The following is an 18,519-nucleotide window of genomic DNA, read 5'->3' on the forward strand; positions in this document are numbered from 1 at the left end:
TGAGTTATATCTGAATGTGTGTTTTTGCTAGGCTTTTCCATATCTATCCCCATTTTTCAGATGAGGAAAACAGAGAATTGAAGACTTGCTTCAATTTCTTGCCCTAGCTGGGCCCCAAAGTTCATACCTGGGGCCACCTGCCTTCCAAGCACATGCACCCAGAAATTTTATTCTCATTTGGGTTCAGCGTTTCCCTCTCCCTGGGGCTGCTCATGTAAAAGAACAGATTCCTTGGGAAGGAGAAAACATTATAGTCCTAACCATTTATGTGGTTACATCGTAATCTGTTTGGGGGGAGAGTGTGGGCACACACACGGGTGGATTGAGGGGGGATTGGAAGGGAGGTAGAAAAGTGGGAGTAATGGAGGAGTGACTCAATGCAGAGAATAATTGTTAAGAGCTGTTCAGTAGATTACACAGGGGGTATTTAAGCAGAGGCTGGATGTTATTACAGGGGTTTGGATTAAATAACCTCAGAGGTTCTTGCAGACCCTGAATTTCCTAAGACCTTCAGGAAAGAGGGCAGTAAAGAGAAGTGGATGTTACAGACAAACTTCTGCTTCACCATTTTGCTGAGGTTACATGTCCTGGGCTGCCACTTCTCCCAGCTTCCTGTGGAGAGTATGATGGTGGGGGGAGGGCAGCTATGGTTTCAGCCACCACCAGGGGCCAGCAGCAGGTGCTCATGGGGGTCGTCACCACAAGAGGCCTTGAGAAAAGTGTCTACCAGCTAAGGCTCATATGAAGAGACACCCTTGTCCTGAGCTGGCCTGGAGCCTGCCGTGGGCTCCGCAGATCCAGGGCTCTGTTAGGAAAATGGATGGGGCAAAGAAGCCCCTCTCCATCATTCCCACTCCACCTGGATTCCTTAGGAAATGGGCGTTGGCATGAGGTGGATCCCAAAGATTCAAAATTTCCCTGGGATGTCACTATTATCGCCATACTTCCAGGGACAGAGAAGGTCTGGAACCACGTCCATGGGCGGGGGGAGGCTGTGAAATTTGAGGGACTGGGGTTCAGGGAGATGAGAATTAAGAATGATAATAAAAATTACCACCTCTCAAGCACTGCGTCACTCCCCCAAACTAGGCTACACCTTGGACGTAAGTCATTTTATCCTCCCAATTAGCCTGCACTGTGAGTCTTTGTAAATTGCCACCTGGCAGATGAGGAAGGGAAGCTCAGAGAAGTGAATGACTTGTCTGAGGTCACACAGCCGGTACAGAGGTGGACAACTTACAGCCTGATCAGTCATCTTACAGCCCAATCCAGCGCTCCTTCCACCCCCAAGCTGCCTGTCCACCCCGCCGTCTGGCCGAAGGGGGAAGACGCACGCAATAATTAGGAAATGAAACAATAAGTATTATAAAAATAAAATAATGAAACAGATTTTCCTGAGTAAACTAAGGAATAAACATTGCTGTGCAGTTGGGAAGACACATAAGTTCAAAGACATCAAAACAATGCAAGGAGCCTCACGCTGGCACCACCATTAGGGTGCAGGAGAGCAGTGGGGTCAGTGAACCTCATGGGCTGGGTGGTCAGGGACGGCTTCCTGGAAGACATGGGCCCTTGAATATGGATGGGATTGGGGAGCAGAGGGGAAGCCCAGCAGCTGAAAGTTCCCATCCCCTGGGGCTGGTGTTGGAGACAGGTATATATAAAGTCGGACAATTAAGTTCGTGAACTCATCCTAGAAAAGGTGCTACATACCTCACTGCTGAATATCACTATGGTCCCTTTCGAAGTACTCCCCTTGGGAAGCTGTGCACCGACGCCAGCGCCTAGTCCACCCTTCAAAGCAATTTTGGAACTCTTTTTCTGGAATGGCCATCAGAGCTGTCATCATATCACCCTTGATGTCCTGAATGTCATCAAAATGTCTTCCTTTCAATATTTTCTTTATCTTTGGGTAAAGAAAGAAGCCATTGAGGGCCAGATCAGGTGAGTAAGGAGGCTGTTCCAATACAGTTATTTGTTTACTGGCTAAAAACTCCCTCAGACAGTGCCATGTGAGCTGGTGCATTGTCGTGATGCAAGAGCCGTGAATTGTTGGCAAAAAGTTCAGGTCATCTAACTTTTTCATACAAGCTTTTCAGCACTTCCAAATAGTAAACTTGGTTAACTGCCCAGTCAGTACAAATTCATAATGAATAATCCCTCTGATATCAAAAAAAGTTAGCAACATCGTTGCAACAAGTTCGCAAACGTAATTGTCAGACTTTGTATTTGGGTAAGCCTTGGCTGGAAGTCCTGGATGGTAACTTGAAAGTAAGCCTAACTCCTCCCTCTTTGTGTGCCCTAGGAGTGGATTTTCAGGTCAAAAACCTGCTGGTGGACAACAAGCGCTATGCGCTCCAGCTCTGGGACACGGCTGGCCAGGAGAGGTAATGGGCACTGCCTACATTAGTGGTGTCAGAGGCCTGGGGTTAGCCTGGGGTGCCAAGGGGTGGATGGCAGCCCGACCTTGAGGAGTTCAACATGGGCAAGAGACTACACAGTGCAAAAGGGGTATCCACCCCTGAAGGCCATAGGAAGTCGGGGAAGGAGGGGTGAGTCCAGGCCAGTGGGGAAGACGGGCAGCAGACCCACAGGCCCCCTTGGTCTGGCAGGGCATCTGTGAGGGCCATCCCCACATGGCCCTCAGGGACAACGACACAATCGCCTGTCCTTCTGACAACACTAGACTTCCACTTTCCAATTAGGCAGTGTGATCAAAACTTAAAAGGCACTTCTTCTTTGACCCAGCCATTCCACTTCTAGAACTTCATTCTTCTGATAAACTTATACATAACTATAATATCAACGGGACTGAGAATGTTCACAGCAGCGTTTATATTATGAAACCTTGGAGACAACCTAAACGTCATCAAAAATGGACCAGATCCATAAGTCAGGGTCTGTCAACACACTTGAATATCAGGAAGCCACAAAAAAGACTGAGGATCCTCTTTTTGTTAAATAGGGAAATAGAAAGTTTATTGACTGGAAAAAGCAAAGTATAGATTGCTGAATATGAATGAGTACAGTGAGTGTTTTACACTTTGCTTGTGTAAAACAGGGGACAAAGGTTTGGTGTTATATATGTGTATAGATAAGTGTACGTGCATAAAATACCTCCGGAAAAATATTTAAGAAACTGGTAACCCTGGTTGCCTCTGGGGAGGGGGACGGGCTGGCTGCAGATGGGGGTGGGGTCGGGGGGGGGGCAGACTTTTCACTGGGTGCCCTTTTGTACCTTTTGAATTTAAGCCATGAGAACTGTTACCTATTCAACAATAACTCCGCTGTAAGAAGGAAAGCATATGTGCATTCTCTTTGGGAAGCAATCAGAAGCAGGGAGGTTTAATTCTCCCACTTTGTAGGTGGAATGGCTGAGGATTAAGGAGGGAGGCCAGGGCTGGGGTCAGCCCACCAGGCCTGGCCTCACCCACTCTCTGGGCAGGTACCACAGCATGACACGGCAGCTGCTCCGCAAGGCTGATGGAGTGGTGCTCATGTATGATGTCACCTCCCAGGAGAGCTTTGTCCACGTACGCTACTGGCTAGACTGTCTCCAGGTGAGCAGATGGTTGCTGGAGCTGGCCCCAGTTTTTGAAGTCCAGAGGGAACTTGCATCCTGCCCACTTCCCCTTTTCTCCCAGGATTACAAATGATACAACATACATATAGGTGACACAGCCCACTGAGGGCATGTGGCTGGATGGGCTGGGAGTGAGTAGTCCAAAGGAACCACAACCACACAGTACAGCCTCCAAAACAAACTACTTCCTTTATCCTATGAACATTTCTTTCCTACATACAGTAGCTCTGTGATGTCTTCTTAACACCTGGGGAATAATGCAATTCTTCTCCATACATCTCTAGTTCTTTCTCCCATGTACTCAATATATATATATATATATATATATATATATATATATATATATATATATATATATATATATACATATGTATGTGTGTGTGTATATATATATGCTAAAATTCTGCAGCATATACTAGTAGAGCAGAGGGATATAAAGTAAGACATGTTTTCTTCTTCCTAGAAATTTCTAGTCTAGTCAAAGAGTTGCAAAAGAAGTAGGGAGCTGGGCTCTGGGGTCAGACAGGACCCAACTACCCCACCCCAACTCTGTGACCTTGGACAAGTGACTTAGCCTCTCTGAACTTCCATTTCTCAACTTCTCTCATAGAGGAGTTGTGAGAGTTAACTGGTATGCTTGCTTTCAGCACAGCATCTGGTATACAGTAAGCACTCAGCAAACAGAAACTATTATTATTGTTATCCATGAAACAATTAGGAAATGAGCCAAGGCATCCTGTGTCATCAAGCACTGGGCTGCTCAGCACAGTTAGGAAGAGAGGGGCATGGGCAGGAGCAATCCATGAAGGCTTCCTGGAGGAGGTACCTTTGAGGTTGGCCTTGGAAAGTGGGTGACATGCTTGCAGGCAGATAGGAGGGGCAGTCTCACTGCAGATGGAGGGGAAAGTGTCAAGGTGGGAAGGGTGTGGCGTGAGTGTGACATGGAAAGGTGGACGTGTGTGGGAAGAGGCCCACTGCCAGCTTCCTGGAGGGCAGGACCAAATCCACCCAGGGCCTGGCATACAGCAGGCATTCAATATGTGTGGCTGAAGAAATGTGTTCTGTGTGCAGGACTCAGGATCCGACGGAGTGGTCATTCTTCTCCTGGGAAACAAGATGGACTGTGATGAGGAGCGGCAGGTGTCCACTCAGGCTGGGCAGCAACTGGCCCAGGTGAGCACCTGGGTGTTGGCCCCTCCTCCTGCCTGGACTGGGCAGAGCCCTCCCTGGAGGGTAGCGAATAGGTCACCCTGGCCTGAGCAACCAAGAAAGGCCCATTGACCGTTTCTACCCCTGCCCGGCCAAAGGCCAGGTCAGAGCGGACAGAAGCCTGGCCACCTCTGCCTTCCACCCACCCCAGCTTTAGATCCAAACATGGGGCTGTAATGGTGGGGGTCATATTGAACCTCACTGCTGAATTAGCAGATCCCCACCCAGTGTCCTGACCTACATAAAAAATACCTTCAGAGTAAAAAGGTTTAAAAGCTTCACTTAAAATTCCCAATCAAATCTTAATTTTATCTCTGGTCTCTAATTAACATAACATTCCTTCTAATTTATTCTATCTTAAGACTCAAATTCTTCCCCAGGAAGATTACATCAAAAGCCCCACGACCAGACAGTAGATACTATTTATTTATGACTAAAATTTGACCACATTCCAGAAAATTGGGAGAATAATAAAGGGGGGAAAAAAAAGAACCACTCCTTGCCCCACCTCTGACATAACCCCTCTTGGCATTTCCACACTATATTTCTTTCCCATTTCTCCTCTCATTTCTCATTCTTGTGAGGTCATTGCTGTGGTGCCTGGTTGGCAGGAATTCTTTTTCCTCTTAAAAGTAGTAGCTCATCTCTTTGACATAGTAATTCCTCCTCTAGCAACGTATCCTAAAGAAACAGAAATAATAACCCCTAAGAGAATAATGTAATGGCTACTTGTGTACAATGTATAATCAAACACGTTTATATGAGGATGTTCTTTTTTGTTGTTCTTTTTTTTCTTTCTTTTTTTTCTTCTTTTTCATTTTTCTTTTATGAGGCTGTTCTTTACAGTAGTGTTTGTATGGACAAACACTGGACAGCAGCTGGTGATTAAATTCTGGAGGTTCGTGGGAGAGGTTAGGATTTACCATGAAGAGTCCTGTCCTGGTAAAATATTTAAGGGCGTGGAGGAAGTGCTTGCAATACAATGTGAAGTCAGAAAAGCAGCTGCAAATCTGGGTACAGCTTAGGTTGACCCCTATAAGATTGCCGATACTTGTTTGGCGCCTACCAAAACAGCAACTTCATATGGCTTAATCTAACAGTATAATTTAGGTGATCCCCTTGCCGCTTAATAAAAGAGTTATATAAAACAGAATGGAAATATATACTCAAACGCTAACAGGAGTGGTTTATATTTAGTACTTTTTTATGCTGTATTTTCCAATATTTCCCCCAATTAAATATTTTTGAAATTAAAAAAAGAAAAAAACATAACTAATGGTTTAAAAATCTCAAGGACATTTTTCAAGTTGGGACCAAAACTTCTCACTGTCACTCTGAAGGCTGTGGAATGTTTCCAGGATGTCATCTTTGGCACCTTGGTCAGCCAGGGTGGAAGGGCAGTGGGCAGAGGCGTGAGTCTGGGGGCCAGGGGCCACATGGAGATGGGGTTGCCTCACCCATTGGGGTTGGCGTAGGGACCCACTGGTGGGACTCTGTCTGCCGGCCAGGCCCATGGTGGTGGGGCTGCTGCCGGACTCCAGTGGTCTCCCCCAAGCCACCGATACCCCTGTCTTTCTGGCCCGCAGGAGCTTGGGGTCTCCTTTGCAGAGTGCAGTGCCACCCTGGGGCACAACATCCTGGAGCCCATCGTGAACCTGGCCCGGTGAGTGCCCCCTGCCACTTCCCACCCACAATCACCTGAGCAGCCTTCCGCTGACTCAGGTGGGAAGGGAAAGCCCATTCCAGGAAGCGCCTAGGAAACCACAGGGCTCGCCAGTCTGGGGAAGGAGAGAGCGCTGTGTGGACAGTCTCCTGACTCCAGTTCTGCAAGTCCCATAGTCCCATGCGCTGCATCACCTCCCAAAAGCCACGTCCCCTCTCTGAGCCTCAGTCATCTCATCTGTAAAGTGCAGTGGGACAGCGAGAGTCACTGTCCAGCTCCCAACCCTCTAGTGACTTCCACTGGATTTAGAACAAAATCCAAATGTCTTACAATGTCCCGCATTGTCTCCTGTGTCATCTGCCTTGTCCCTGCCTGCACACGTGTGCGCGCTCCCTCCCTCCCACCCTCCCTCCCTCCCTCACTCACTCACTCAGCTTTAGCCCCTCAGAGGGGTCCTTTCTGACCCTTTCCCCTCCCACCACGATTCTGTGCTCTGTTTGCCTCCTTCAAAGCCCCTCTGGACAAATTGGAATTACACACGCATTTGTGTTTTCTTGTTTCCTCTGCCTCTTCCTTCCCTTGGCTACAGCTCCAGGAGGGTGGGGCCATGTCTGTTTTGCTCGTCCCCTCTCCCCACCGCTGGGCCTGGAAAATACTGGGTGCTCAGTAAATGAATGAAATGAGTAAGGGGGGAAGGTATCAGACCAGGAGGTCTCTAAGCTCCGCTGACAAAGCAACTAGAGTGAGCCTGCGAAGCTGCTGCAGCAAATAACTGCTCAATGGCTTCCCTTCTGCTTTAGGACCAAAGCTCCTTCCAGGCCCACAGAACCTTGAAACCTGTTGCCTCCAAGCCTTCTTTCTGACCATTCAGTCAGTCCTTAGGTTCGGTGGGACACCCAAGCTCTCTCTGCCCAGAATGCACCCCCCTTTTCTGCTAGCGAACCCTTGTGCACTGCTCATGTCAGCCCCAAACATTGCCTCCTTCCTCCCTAAGCCCTCCAGGACCTGGCCTGCAGTCCCTCTGGGTGCTTCCCATTCCTGGGACCTGACTTTCCTCTCTGCCTCCCTCACTGCTCAAGGCACGATTCCGATTCCCCAATTCAGACAGTGAAGCCTTAAGTCGTTTCTCTAGACTTCTCCTTTCTTTAAAGAGTCTCCGCCCACACCCCAAGGCTTATGTGCTCAGCCTTGGGGTGGGGATGGCTTCGCTGTCCTATGATGGCTTCGCATCATAATCAACGTCCCTTGCACAGTACCCGGCACACAGTAGGCAGGAAAGAATGCCAGAAAAAAGACAGAAAGACAAAGTCTCCATGGCCCCATTTTTCTGGTGCTAGGTGGAATGTAGGGCAGGGGCAGGGCAGGTGGGAGAGAGGAAACCCTGGGGGTGCAGCCCCGTGCCCCGCCCCCCAGCTTCACCCCTGGGCCCCTCCCTGCTGCCCCTGGCAGGTGAGAGAGAGGACTGATGCCTGGGTGTGTTCCTGCAGGTCTCTCAAGATACAAGAAGATCACCTGAAGGGCTCACTGGTGGAGGTGGCCCCGGAGAAGTCACCGAAGAAAGCTGGCTGCTGCTCCTGACACCTGGCCTGGCTGGGGTGGGACAGCCAAGCCCCTGGGTTTCCTGTCCCTCAGCTCCTGTCCCACCTGCCTGGACACAGCAATGACAGAGAGGGCCAGCTCGGAAGTTCAGGAGAACACTCCTCAGGTCAGGACTCAGATCCCAGGGCAGGGGCTGCACTGACACTGCTCTTTGTTCCCCGAAGAAGGATTTTGCTGAGCAAGTAAGTCTTGGGGTGGGGGTGGGGACTCTTTAAAGAAAGGAGAAGTCTAGAGAGACAACTTAAGGGAAATACACCACAATATCAGCCACACATGTCTGGGTGGTGAAATTGTAGGGTGACTGTGGGAGGGGTGTTTTTTTCCTTTTTATTCATATTTGTATTTTCAGACCTTCTACAATGACTGGATAGTCCTGTATGATCAGAGATAAACATAAATGTTGGGATGGAGGGAGAGAAACTTTTCAAAAAGCTTGCTTTGGTGCTGATTACTAATTGCTCTCGCCTGTTAATTACCAAGTACTCTGCTCATTAAAGCAGTCCCACTGTTGCATGCCGGGCAAAGCCGGTGAACTTTGTCTCATTCACTGCAGCTGTTTGCAGGCACAGGAGCAAGAATCCGATTCCTGGGGAAGAGAAATGTTCTGATGCCCTGACAGGCCCCACTCCCCGGCTCCCTTTCCCGAAGATCTGCCTCTAAGGGGTCACATGCAGGGAGCTCACCCCCTGCCCCGATGCTGTGGTGTCCCCTGGTGCAGCCCTCTGGCCTGAGGTGTTGGTCTCTGTGTGCAGTTGGGATGTGACAGGTGGGGGTCTGGGGAACAGCCGGGAAAACTGGATCCCATCACTCATGGGCTCCTCTTGGAGCTTTTGTGAGAGTTCCCAGAGTTGTGCAACATTCATCTCCCAAAAGGTGGTTGCACATTATATAACCCCATGCTGGGGTTTTCAGTGCCCTTGGGGAGCTTGTTTTGAGAGACTCAGAGAGACAGCCTATCGGTGTTGGATATCTCCCGTCATCTGTTTGCTGCAAATGTCGTCTGTGTCATCTGACTAGTAACCACAACCATGCTCACCGCGTACCGCGGTCCAGGGTGTGCAGGGCACTGAGTTTGGTGCTTTGCCATCATTTGGGTGAATTCCTCAGCTGAGTCAGAGGAAACCACAGTGCCATAGAGAGACAGGCAAAGGCACCTCAAGAAACAGAGGTACAGAGGGAAAGAATGAAGGAGAAAGAGGGAGGGCAGGAGATGGAGAACGGAGCCTTCCTACTCATTTAATCAAAGTCTGCGCTCTGGGCCCCTACCCGTCTACTCATTTCTAAAACGGATGCCTCCGCAGCAGTAAGCTCTCTGTCACTTAGAGACATACAACCAGAAGCCAGGTGACACTTGGCAAGAGGTGAGATACAGACGAGTCGCATCAGAGACCACCAAAATTTGGGTCAGATGTCCTTGGTGGACCCCTTTCAACCTCTAGACTATACGCAGGAGGATTCCCACGATCCAGCCCATTCTGTTGCTGGCCCCCCACTCATTCTTTCTTACCCCCAGTGTCTTCTTCCTTTCTGGGTCTTCTCTGTTGGCCCACAAGCCCCCCCCTGCTCTGAGTAATTTCTGAGGCTGTAGTTCGCTCACAGAAAGACAGAGGCACAGAGACGCAGAGACAGGATGAGGTAGGCTGAAGTGCGTGATGCTGGACCCAGGACCAAATGACTCTCTTTGGGCTCTGGGTACCTGGCAGGCACCAACATCTCTGTTCCGTGGGTCTGTAAGTTAATGAGGCAGGCAGGGTGTGACTCCTGGGGGAGACAGTAGAGCGGATAGAGCCCCTGTCCTTGGGGAGACCCAGTACAGAAGTGGCCCCTGGGTCTGCTCCTCCCCTCTCAGCCTTGCCCTGGCCTCAGGCAGCTAACTCAGGTTCCCTAGAGGTGGGGTGCTAGACGGGACTGCACACCTGCCCAGAATCTTCTCTTGGCTTTCTCTGGCTAGATCCAGCTTCTGTGCAGAGTACAGCTGTGGAGGGGCCTCCAGCCTTTCCCCATGTCAGAGGACTCCAAGTCAGCAAGCAGAACTCGGAACCTCAGAGAAGTACAAGGCAGGTGTGCACAGAAGCAGGAGGGACTCAAGGTAGACTTCAGAGTGAACTTCCAGACAAGTGGTGAGTTCTCAGGGCATGTCAGCCAAGGGGGCTCTGGTCACAAGTTAGCTTGAGATTGATTAAGAAAAGAGAGATGGGGAAAAAAGAAAGGAAGGAAGGAAGGACTGGGCTGATGGGGCTCAGGGTGTGGAGTGAGAAGGGGAGGGGAGGGCAGGGGGATGAAATAGAGCCTGGCAGGGGTGTTTGGGAAGAGAGCTTTTTGGAACTGAGGGTGGGCCGGAGCAGAACAACAGCCATCATTTACCAGGTACCTACTATGTGCCAGGCACTGTTCTGAGCACTTATGTTACCTTATTTAATCCTCATATCAACCCTATGAGATTGGGCCTGTTCTTATCCCCATTTTACAGTTGAGGGAAGTGAGGCATAGAGGACTGAGTAACTTGTCCACAGCAAGTGGTGGAGTGGGGTTTTAAACCCAGTCTCCAGCACCCACAAGATTAACCATCAAGGTGTGGAGCTCCTTATATGTGTAGGAAGGTACGGATTCTTAGGTGGAGTGGGGCCAGTTCCCTTCAGCTTTTCTTTCCCTCTCCCCATCCCTTCTTCTTCCCCTCTCCTTTTCCCTCCCTCCTCTCTAGTCATGCCGTTGGCCGGCAGGCCTAAGCCGGGTCAAAGAAATAAAAACGCAATGACAAATGCCGAAAGAGTGGCTCGATTACAGCATTCGTCCAGGGCAGTTGGGGTATTGGGAGTGGTTTCTCCGTCCCTCCTTTCCCTGCAGCCCCTGGATCGAGGCTGAGGGGTGCTGGTGGCAGAATTCGCAGAGGCCACCTCTCTGGTCTCTTCTCAGCTGTCCTCAGGCAAGCTGCTGCCATGGGGCCCCAGAGACCAAGCAGGTCCCCCAGGGAGGCTCTGCAGGAAGGGGTCAGGGGAACCCCAGACCTGGCTCTGAGTCAGCTTGAAAGGGGTCTCTCCAGGCCCTGCCCCCACTGTAAGAGAAAAGGGGATGGGAACCCAACTACACTGTCTTGTTTGCTATTGGATCTCCAGGACCTGGTTCAGGGTAAACCTCAGGAAATATTTATTTCCTGAGTAATGGGCAAGCCTCGCCCCACTAAAGCTGGGAGGGAGTCCTAGCCTGCTCTGCAGGGTGGCAGATAGCAACACCAGCCCCTGGGCCAACTCCCATCTCCCAGCCTGAGTCCTCTCAGTTGGCTCCTCATGTCCTCAGCATGTGGGATAGATTAGGGGCGAGGAGGAAGATCTGACAGCTGGGGTGCAGCAGCTCCCCCACTCTCCACACAACTGTAGACGGCAATGCTTCGCAAGCTGTTCTGCCCCTTAGTCACCTGGGACCTTTCAAAAATGCCAAAGCCCAGACCAATTAAATCGCACCTCTGGGCATGGGGCCTATGCATTAGTATGTTTGAAACCCCTCAGGTGACCTCAATGTGCAGACAAGCTTGGGAAGCACTGGTAGGGGCTTTATACCTTCTCAAAGCCCTTGCATATACATGATTAAAACAAAACCTTGCCCTGTCCGTGAATTAGGCAGATTTTAATTTGAGGATATACATATGTGTGTGTGTGTGTGTGTGTGTGTGTGTGTGTGTGTGTGTGTGTGTGTGTGTGTGTGTGTTGTGTATGTATATACACACATACATACCAGGGGCAGCCGGATGGCTCAGGTGATAAGAGCGCGAGCTCTCAACAAGGTTGCCAGTTCAATTCCCACATGGGATGGTGGGCTGCGCCCCCTGCAACTAAGATTGAAAACGGTGACTGGACTTGGAGCTGAGCTGCGCCCTCCACAACTAGATTGAAGGACAATTACTTGGAGCTGATGGGCCCTGGAGAAACACACTGTTCTCCAATAAAATTAAAAACAAAAAAACAAAAAACCATATAGATATATATATATATATATATATATATATATATATATATATATATCTCAGATTCAATTTATACTCCCTGCAGAAATTTTAGAAATAAAGAAATGAAAAAGAAAATAATAATTAACCTGAATCTTGCCTACTATTATCATTTTATATTTATTAGTGAGCGTTACTGTTGACATCTGTTTTATTTTCTTTATTTCCTCACTTTATAGTTGAGGAAACTGAGGTAGAGAAACATCAGGCAACTTTCCCAAGGTCATGGAGCTACCAAGTAGCAGAGTCAGGATTTGAACCCAGGGCATTGACGGAGTCCATCACATCAGGTTGTTGTAAGGTCTAAAGGGGCTAATGCATGCCAAGGGCACCCCCTGCAGGCAGGGGTCTGGGAAAGGAGGGGACTCAACAGAGAAAGAGGGAGGCATCCCTCAGACTGGTTTCTACGCTGTCCTGTGTACCTGGAGCGGGAGAATGGAGCCCAGACTGGAGCCCAATGCCATGTTCACTGCCAGGCTCACTGTCACACCCGAGCGACTGCTCTGACTCGTCTTTGCCGGGCTCTGCGGCCTCATCCTGCTGTGGGGCTGCTGGCCAATGGACTCATGCTGTGGTGGCTGCCGGGGCCTGGGCCTCCCCCGCCTGCTCCTTGCCCTGACCAACAGCCTTATGGTGGACGTCATGCTGTCAGACCGGCTCTTCCTGGCTTGCGTGGTGCCCGTGCTGCTGCTGAGCTTCCTGCAGCACGACGGGTGGCCGGGCCCCGCCGTCTGCACCACCAGCCAGGCCACCAACAGTGCCACTATATTCAGCACTTTCTACAGCATGGAGGCCACAGCTCTTCTGCACCATATGGCAGTGGTCCAGCCTGCTGTGGTCCTCCCATCTGGCTGGGGTGCTTGCCTGCTGCTCTGTGGGGCCATATGGGTCCTGGGCCTCACTGCGTCATTGTCCAACTCGTTGTTCCAGCACGTGGTCGTGGAGGGGGCCCGGGCCTGCGTCTCGTCTCGCTCCTGAGCCCTGCTCGGACCTCCTGCTACTTCACCCCACTGGGAGCCCTGGCCTTCCTGCCATGTATGCTGGGCTGCTCTTTCAGCCACGTGGGCTGGCTCCTGAGGACATAGCCCCGTGGTCCCATGGGGGAAAGCATCCAGGAGCACCAGAAGGCAGGGCTCATCCCTAATGCTGGTGGTCTTGGTGCTGATGTGGGTGCCCTGCTCCACACTGGGCTATGTGGTGGCCATGGGTTGCCTGCCTGCCATGTCTATGGCTTTTGTGGCATCCAGCCTCTGCACCATCCTGCCCTACTCCACTTGTGCCATCAGCCCCACCCTCTGCTTTACCTCTTCCTCTCCTTCCAGACAGAGCTCAGGGACATCTTCTGTAAGGTCGATGGCAGCCAGGAATCTGAGGGGTGTGGGAGGGGCTGGTATGGTGGTGAAGTGTGTCCAGCCTGGTCATAACAGGGCCCCAGGAGGCCTATGGGATCTGGCGGGGGTCTGAGAGGAGATGCTGATGGGAGGGCTGAGAGTCAAGAGGGATGGGAAGACCTTAGTGATACTAGAACTCACCTGTCCATTTTACTCGTGGGAAGACAGATCCAAAAAGGGCAGGTAGCCCAGCAAAGGTGACATAGCAACTAAATGGCAACTGGGTCGATGCTCCCATTCCACCTTGGGGCTCAGACACCTATAGGCTCTACTCCTTCTAGTTGTATGACTCACCAAGTCCCTTAACCTCTCTATGCCTCAGTTTTCTCATCTGGAAAACAGGATTATGATAGTGCCTTCTTCCCAGGGCTGTTACAAAGAGAAGCTTACTTAACACATACCAACTGCTTAGAAGAATGCTTGGTGCTTAGTGAGTGCGTATGAGTGCTGGTCATTACTACTATTATTTTATTTTTATTAATTCAGGGGCATTTGAGGTGAGTGGATGAGAGAGTGGCAAAGGGACTTCCAAAGGCAGAAAAGTGGATAGAGGACTAATCTGGGGCTGACAGCCTGAAGCCCTGGGGATGGAATGGGGTGAGGAGAGGGGTCAGTCGCAGCCTGGGTGAGGGCTCAGAGCCCAGGAGAGCCCTTCAGCTGCCTCTACCTTCTCCGCTTGCCCTCCCCCAGCTCCTTCACACACACACACCTCTCAGCCCAATAAGGGAACACAAATAAAATCAACCACGGCGCCCTGAGCTGGGCCTGTGGATTTCTGAATGCCCTCCTTTCTTTTCGGTGGTTTCTTTTTCCGGTGTGGGTGGCGTATGGGGCCCCTTTTGAGGCCCATTCCTTCTCTCCAGAGCCAACTGGAGGTCTCCATTTCTCCTACCCCATCTCCATGCCCTCCCTCTGGTCTCCTGGGAGCAGGCCTCAGGCTTGTGTGTTGTCCTGGGAACCAAGGAGATTGTCTCTACTGAAATCCCCAAGACAACGTGGTCAGCTTGGTAATAGTGTTACAGCTAAACACACACACACCGATTCCGTGGTCAAAAAGCTTGGGAAACACTGGGTTGAATCAAATCAAACTGTTCCCTTTTCCCTTTGCTGCAGGACTTAGAGCCTCGAATACCCTAACAGCCATAGGGACTTTCTGAGAGGGGCTCTGAGCAGGCAGTTTCCCCAAATCCATGCCAGGGAACCAGTGTTCTGTGGAACACACCTTGGAAAAGAACCCGAGAGGAGTTACGGCAATGAGCACAGTAAAGCTGCCCTCGGTGCCCTGAGGCAGCGGCTCTGAGCCTCGATTGCCCTGCCAGGAGGGCATCTCCTCTGAAGCTTTCCCACAGGCGCCCAAGGAGAGGGAAAACAAGCTGGTTATGGGAACTTCCCTCTTCCACAGCTGTGACCCCACCCGGTTCCCACTCAAAGCGTATCGGAATGCAAATCAGAGGGGCAGCTAATTATAGAGGCAGCCGTGAATCGGCTCTCATTTACTGTATGATCCAAAGAATTAAACACGTCTCAAACTTTGGTAGAATTAGTTCCGCATTTCTTGTGATGTGCAGATTGAGAATGGCTGCCTGGAGGTCTAATCTGAGAGCAAACTTGCCCAGAGAAGGGAGAAATTCCCTTTCCCTGTGATCCTGGTCCCTGATGGCCACAGGGATTTATATATAAAGAGGGACAAGGAGGGAAATGGTGTTTATCATGCACTTAAAGTGTAGCAGGCCCTGTGCGTGGCACACACTTCACGTGTGCATAGCTACATGTCACTCCATGTGACCACACAATAATCCTGTAAGGAAGCAATGATGGTCCCCTCACAAAGAGGAGGAGTAAGCCATCCTGGGCTCAGGCCTGTGAGCCATCCTTTGGTGCCCACAATCCCTGGACCCGCCCACTGGCTTGGCACTGGCACTCCAGGGTTGTAGGATTTCCTTGCTCACTGCTTCAGAGCAGGGGGCAGCCCCAAGGGTGTAACTGTGTGTGTGAGTCAGTGTCTCCAAACCTGAGCAGGTCCTGGCACTAATGCTCAGTAAATACTTGTTGAGAGTGAGTGAGTGATCAAGTGCAATAAAGTGACCCACTTATTTTAGAGAATCATCTGATCACGTTACCTCTTTCACCTCCTCAATGGCTGCCTGTTTCACTCAGAGTCGTGCTGAAGGCTCTACCATGGCCTACACGACCCTATGCGTTCTGGATTCTTCAGCTCCCTCACCTAATCTCCTAACTTCCTCCTTTATGCAGCTCCGACCAGCTCTTTGCTGTCCTTCAAACACACTAAACAAGCTCCCACCTCTGGGCCTTTGTACTTGCTCTTCCCTCTCCTTGGAGCCCTCTTGCCTCAGATACTGGCATGCCTCCCTCTCCATTTCCTCAGGGCTCATCTCAACTGTCACGTCCTCAGGGAGGGCCTCCCTGACCACTGCATCTAAAATATCACCCTGTTACTCGCTATCCTCTTATTCTAATTTTTCTTTGTAACTCTTATCACCACCTGAAATTATGTTATTTAGCTACCATGTTTCCCCGAAAATAAGACCTAGCCGGACAATCAGCTCTAATGCATCTTCTGGAGCAAAAATTAATATAAGACCCGGTATTATATTACCCGGTATTATATTATATTATATTATATTATATTATATTATATTATATTATATTATATTATATTATATTATATTATATTATATCTGGTCTTATATTATAGTAAAATAATACCGGGTCTTATATTAATTTTTGCTCCAGAAGACGCATTAGAGCTGATTGTCCAGCTAGGTCTTATCTTCGGGGAAACACGGTATTTGTTTACATGCTGTTTTCTCCTGTCTTGTTTGTGTTTGTTGTAAGCTCCATGTGGAGCCAGGGCCTGTGTTCTGTTCGTTGCTGTGTGCCCGGTGCCGAGCACAGACCCCAGCGCACAGCAGTCGCTCGGTAAATCCTTGCTGAACAAAAGCGTGGAAGGGAGAGAAAAGAACCTGGACTCCGTCAAACAGCAACCTCTGTGTTCTTTTTCCCAGGAGAAAGGAAAATAAGGAACTTTAGTAAAAGAACCAAATTTACTTCAGTTTAAGGCAAATTCCACACAGAGACTGTCTCAGACACAGGCACAGGACCAGACGGAGTAGAAACACCACCATCATGCATGACAGGAAGGGAATGGCGTTGGGCAGCAGACAGGGTGGGGCCTGGTCTCCACCCAGGCACAGGAGGGTCAGTGGGCTAAGGAGCCCCATGCAGCAGGAGGGACTCGCATGCAGGGCCCGCTCCCATGTGGGCAAAGGCCGGGCAGCTGGCTGGGCCTCGGGGTGAGATCACCTTTCTCACCTTTCCCACCGCAGAGGCAAGGGTCCGGGCTCAGACATCACAGCCCAACGCTGAAGGACTAGGGTGGACTTGGAGTGACAGGATTGAACAGGGTGACCCCAGAGCCAAGACGGCCTGGGGCAAGAGGCTGTATTAGTGAGCAGTGGGATGAGGGAAGCTGGGCATGGGATGAATGGACTCTCAGGACATCAGAGCTGAAGGGAACTCCGGGACCATCTAGTCAACCCTCGTGTCTTATAGATGCGGAAACCAAGACCCACAAGGCAGAAAGGCCTTGCTTGGGTTCCCATAGGAGGCAGCGCTTGAACCCAAGAGTCCCATCTCCTATCCCCATGGGCTAAAGGGACAGCGTGGGAGTGGTGGGGCTGGGCTGTTCCTTGCCTAGGCCTCCAGGTGGGCAGCAGAGAAGTGGGCACCAAGGACGCTGGGGGAGGGAGGGAGGGTGCCTGAAGCCAAGAGTCAGCGTGGTGCCTGTGGGGTCACACCAGGGAGAGGCCTGTAGAGCTGTGTGTCTGGAACCAGTGTCATACGGGGCTTGAGAGGCACCAGAAAGGACTGTGCCTAAAAACCTCCATCCCCGGCCTATCATGTGGCCTGCGGTCCATCCCCACAGCCTCCCCTTCATGGGTCGGCAGGGTTCTCGTTGTCAGTGAGTGTCCCTGGGAGGGGTCCCATGCTCAGGCATTTGTGCCAACCCATTAGCCTTAAGGGGTTCACTGGAAACAGGGACAGGATGGACACTGGGGTGTGGGTCAGGGGCCAGGTAAAGGAGGAGAGAGCACAGGAAGAGGGGGCTGGAAGAAGGAGGCCCAGTCCAGGTTTCGGGGCCACATAGGAGCAGATGGGATTGCCCAGGTAGGCTGAGGAGGACCCCAATCGTCCTGATTAACACCTTCCTGGCTGGGTTGGAACCAGGTATCAGGGGGAGAAGAGAATAGCAGGGGCCCAGAACCCCAACTCCACCACCTGTACCCCTTAACTCCCTGGGTTTGGGCTCTAAGTGAGGCCAGGAAACTAGGAAGGAGTCTCCAGAGGCCCCATGCCCTGGCAGTCTTCCCAGGCACTCGGGTTCCAAAGGCTGGGCAGGGCCGGCTGTAAGGGGCGCTAGGGGCCCTACCTACGCTCTCACTGGCCACTCCAGCCCCAGCCGCCTGCCGTGGGCCAGACTAGATGTGCGTGTGAAGGGGCGAGGCAGGAGGCGTGCGGGCTGGGGACTGCGGGGGTGAGCTCGCGGGGGCCTCAGGTGGGGGGCGCGGGCGGATGCCCTGTGCCTTCATGTAGGACACCAGCTGCTCAGGGATCTCAGCCAGCACGTCGCGGGCCAGGCGCGCCATGCTCAGCACGTGGTTGCCCGTGCGATCCACGTAGTCCCGGAAGGGCACGAACTGGCCAGCGGGGAAGGCAGGGTCAGGCAAGGTTTCCTTCTGGACCCCAGCCCCCCAGGTCTCTAGGCCTGGGGTCCTGTCCCACTCCTCCTCCCTCTCTGCCCACTTCACTCCACCCCTCCCTTTCCTGGTGACTTCTCTGAGAAACTGTCATCATAGTCACTACTCTCTCATGGCAGGATACACCACGGAAGAAGAGTCCTCAATCTCTGAGGTCTTGGCACCAAGCACGAGCCTTAGCAGACACTCAGCAGGACATGCTGAATGAAGCCCTGGCTTCTGGAAATTGGGTCCTCCCGTCGCCTCCCACCTCATGGGGCAGAGCCCTCTCCGTCTCTTTGGCCCTGCTTCTCCTCTTT

At 51.3% G+C, this 18,519-nt stretch overlaps 2 protein-coding genes, 1 long non-coding RNA gene and 1 pseudogene across 3 annotated transcripts in view; 2 read left to right on the forward strand and 2 right to left on the reverse strand.

Annotated features, from left to right (window-relative positions):
• Nucleotides 1-8,081, forward strand: part of RAB44 (RAB44, member RAS oncogene family) — a 31,657-nt gene extending 23,576 nt beyond the window's left edge. The window contains exons 10-14 of the mRNA XM_019738647.2: nucleotides 2,306-2,387; nucleotides 3,446-3,560; nucleotides 4,655-4,756; nucleotides 6,379-6,455; nucleotides 7,943-8,081. Coding sequence (XP_019594206.2) covers nucleotides 2,306-2,387; nucleotides 3,446-3,560; nucleotides 4,655-4,756; nucleotides 6,379-6,455; nucleotides 7,943-8,033 — 467 coding nt within the window. The 3' untranslated portion in view covers nucleotides 8,034-8,081. The remainder of the gene's footprint in view (nucleotides 1-2,305; nucleotides 2,388-3,445; nucleotides 3,561-4,654; nucleotides 4,757-6,378; nucleotides 6,456-7,942) is intronic.
• On the reverse strand, nucleotides 3,990-8,102 carry LOC141571638 (uncharacterized). Its single transcript, XR_012496564.1, has 3 exons — nucleotides 7,968-8,102; nucleotides 5,301-5,473; nucleotides 3,990-4,687 (listed from the first exon to the last, which is right to left on the reverse strand). It is a non-coding gene; the product is annotated as an uncharacterized LOC141571638 (long non-coding RNA).
• Nucleotides 8,103-12,486: 4,384 nt separating this feature from the next.
• LOC109450893 (uncharacterized) lies at nucleotides 12,487-13,475 on the forward strand (annotated as a pseudogene).
• Nucleotides 13,476-16,488: 3,013 nt separating this feature from the next.
• CPNE5 (copine 5) overlaps nucleotides 16,489-18,519 on the reverse strand; it is a 90,455-nt gene continuing 88,424 nt past the window's right edge. Inside the window, exon 22 of the mRNA XM_074332865.1 lies at nucleotides 16,489-18,160. Coding sequence (XP_074188966.1) covers nucleotides 17,942-18,160 — 219 coding nt within the window. The 3' untranslated portion in view covers nucleotides 16,489-17,941. The remainder of the gene's footprint in view (nucleotides 18,161-18,519) is intronic.

This window comes from Rhinolophus sinicus, linkage group LG05 (genome assembly GCF_036562045.2).
Source record: "Rhinolophus sinicus isolate RSC01 linkage group LG05, ASM3656204v1, whole genome shotgun sequence".
Classification (NCBI taxonomy): Eukaryota; Metazoa; Chordata; class Mammalia; order Chiroptera; family Rhinolophidae; genus Rhinolophus; species Rhinolophus sinicus.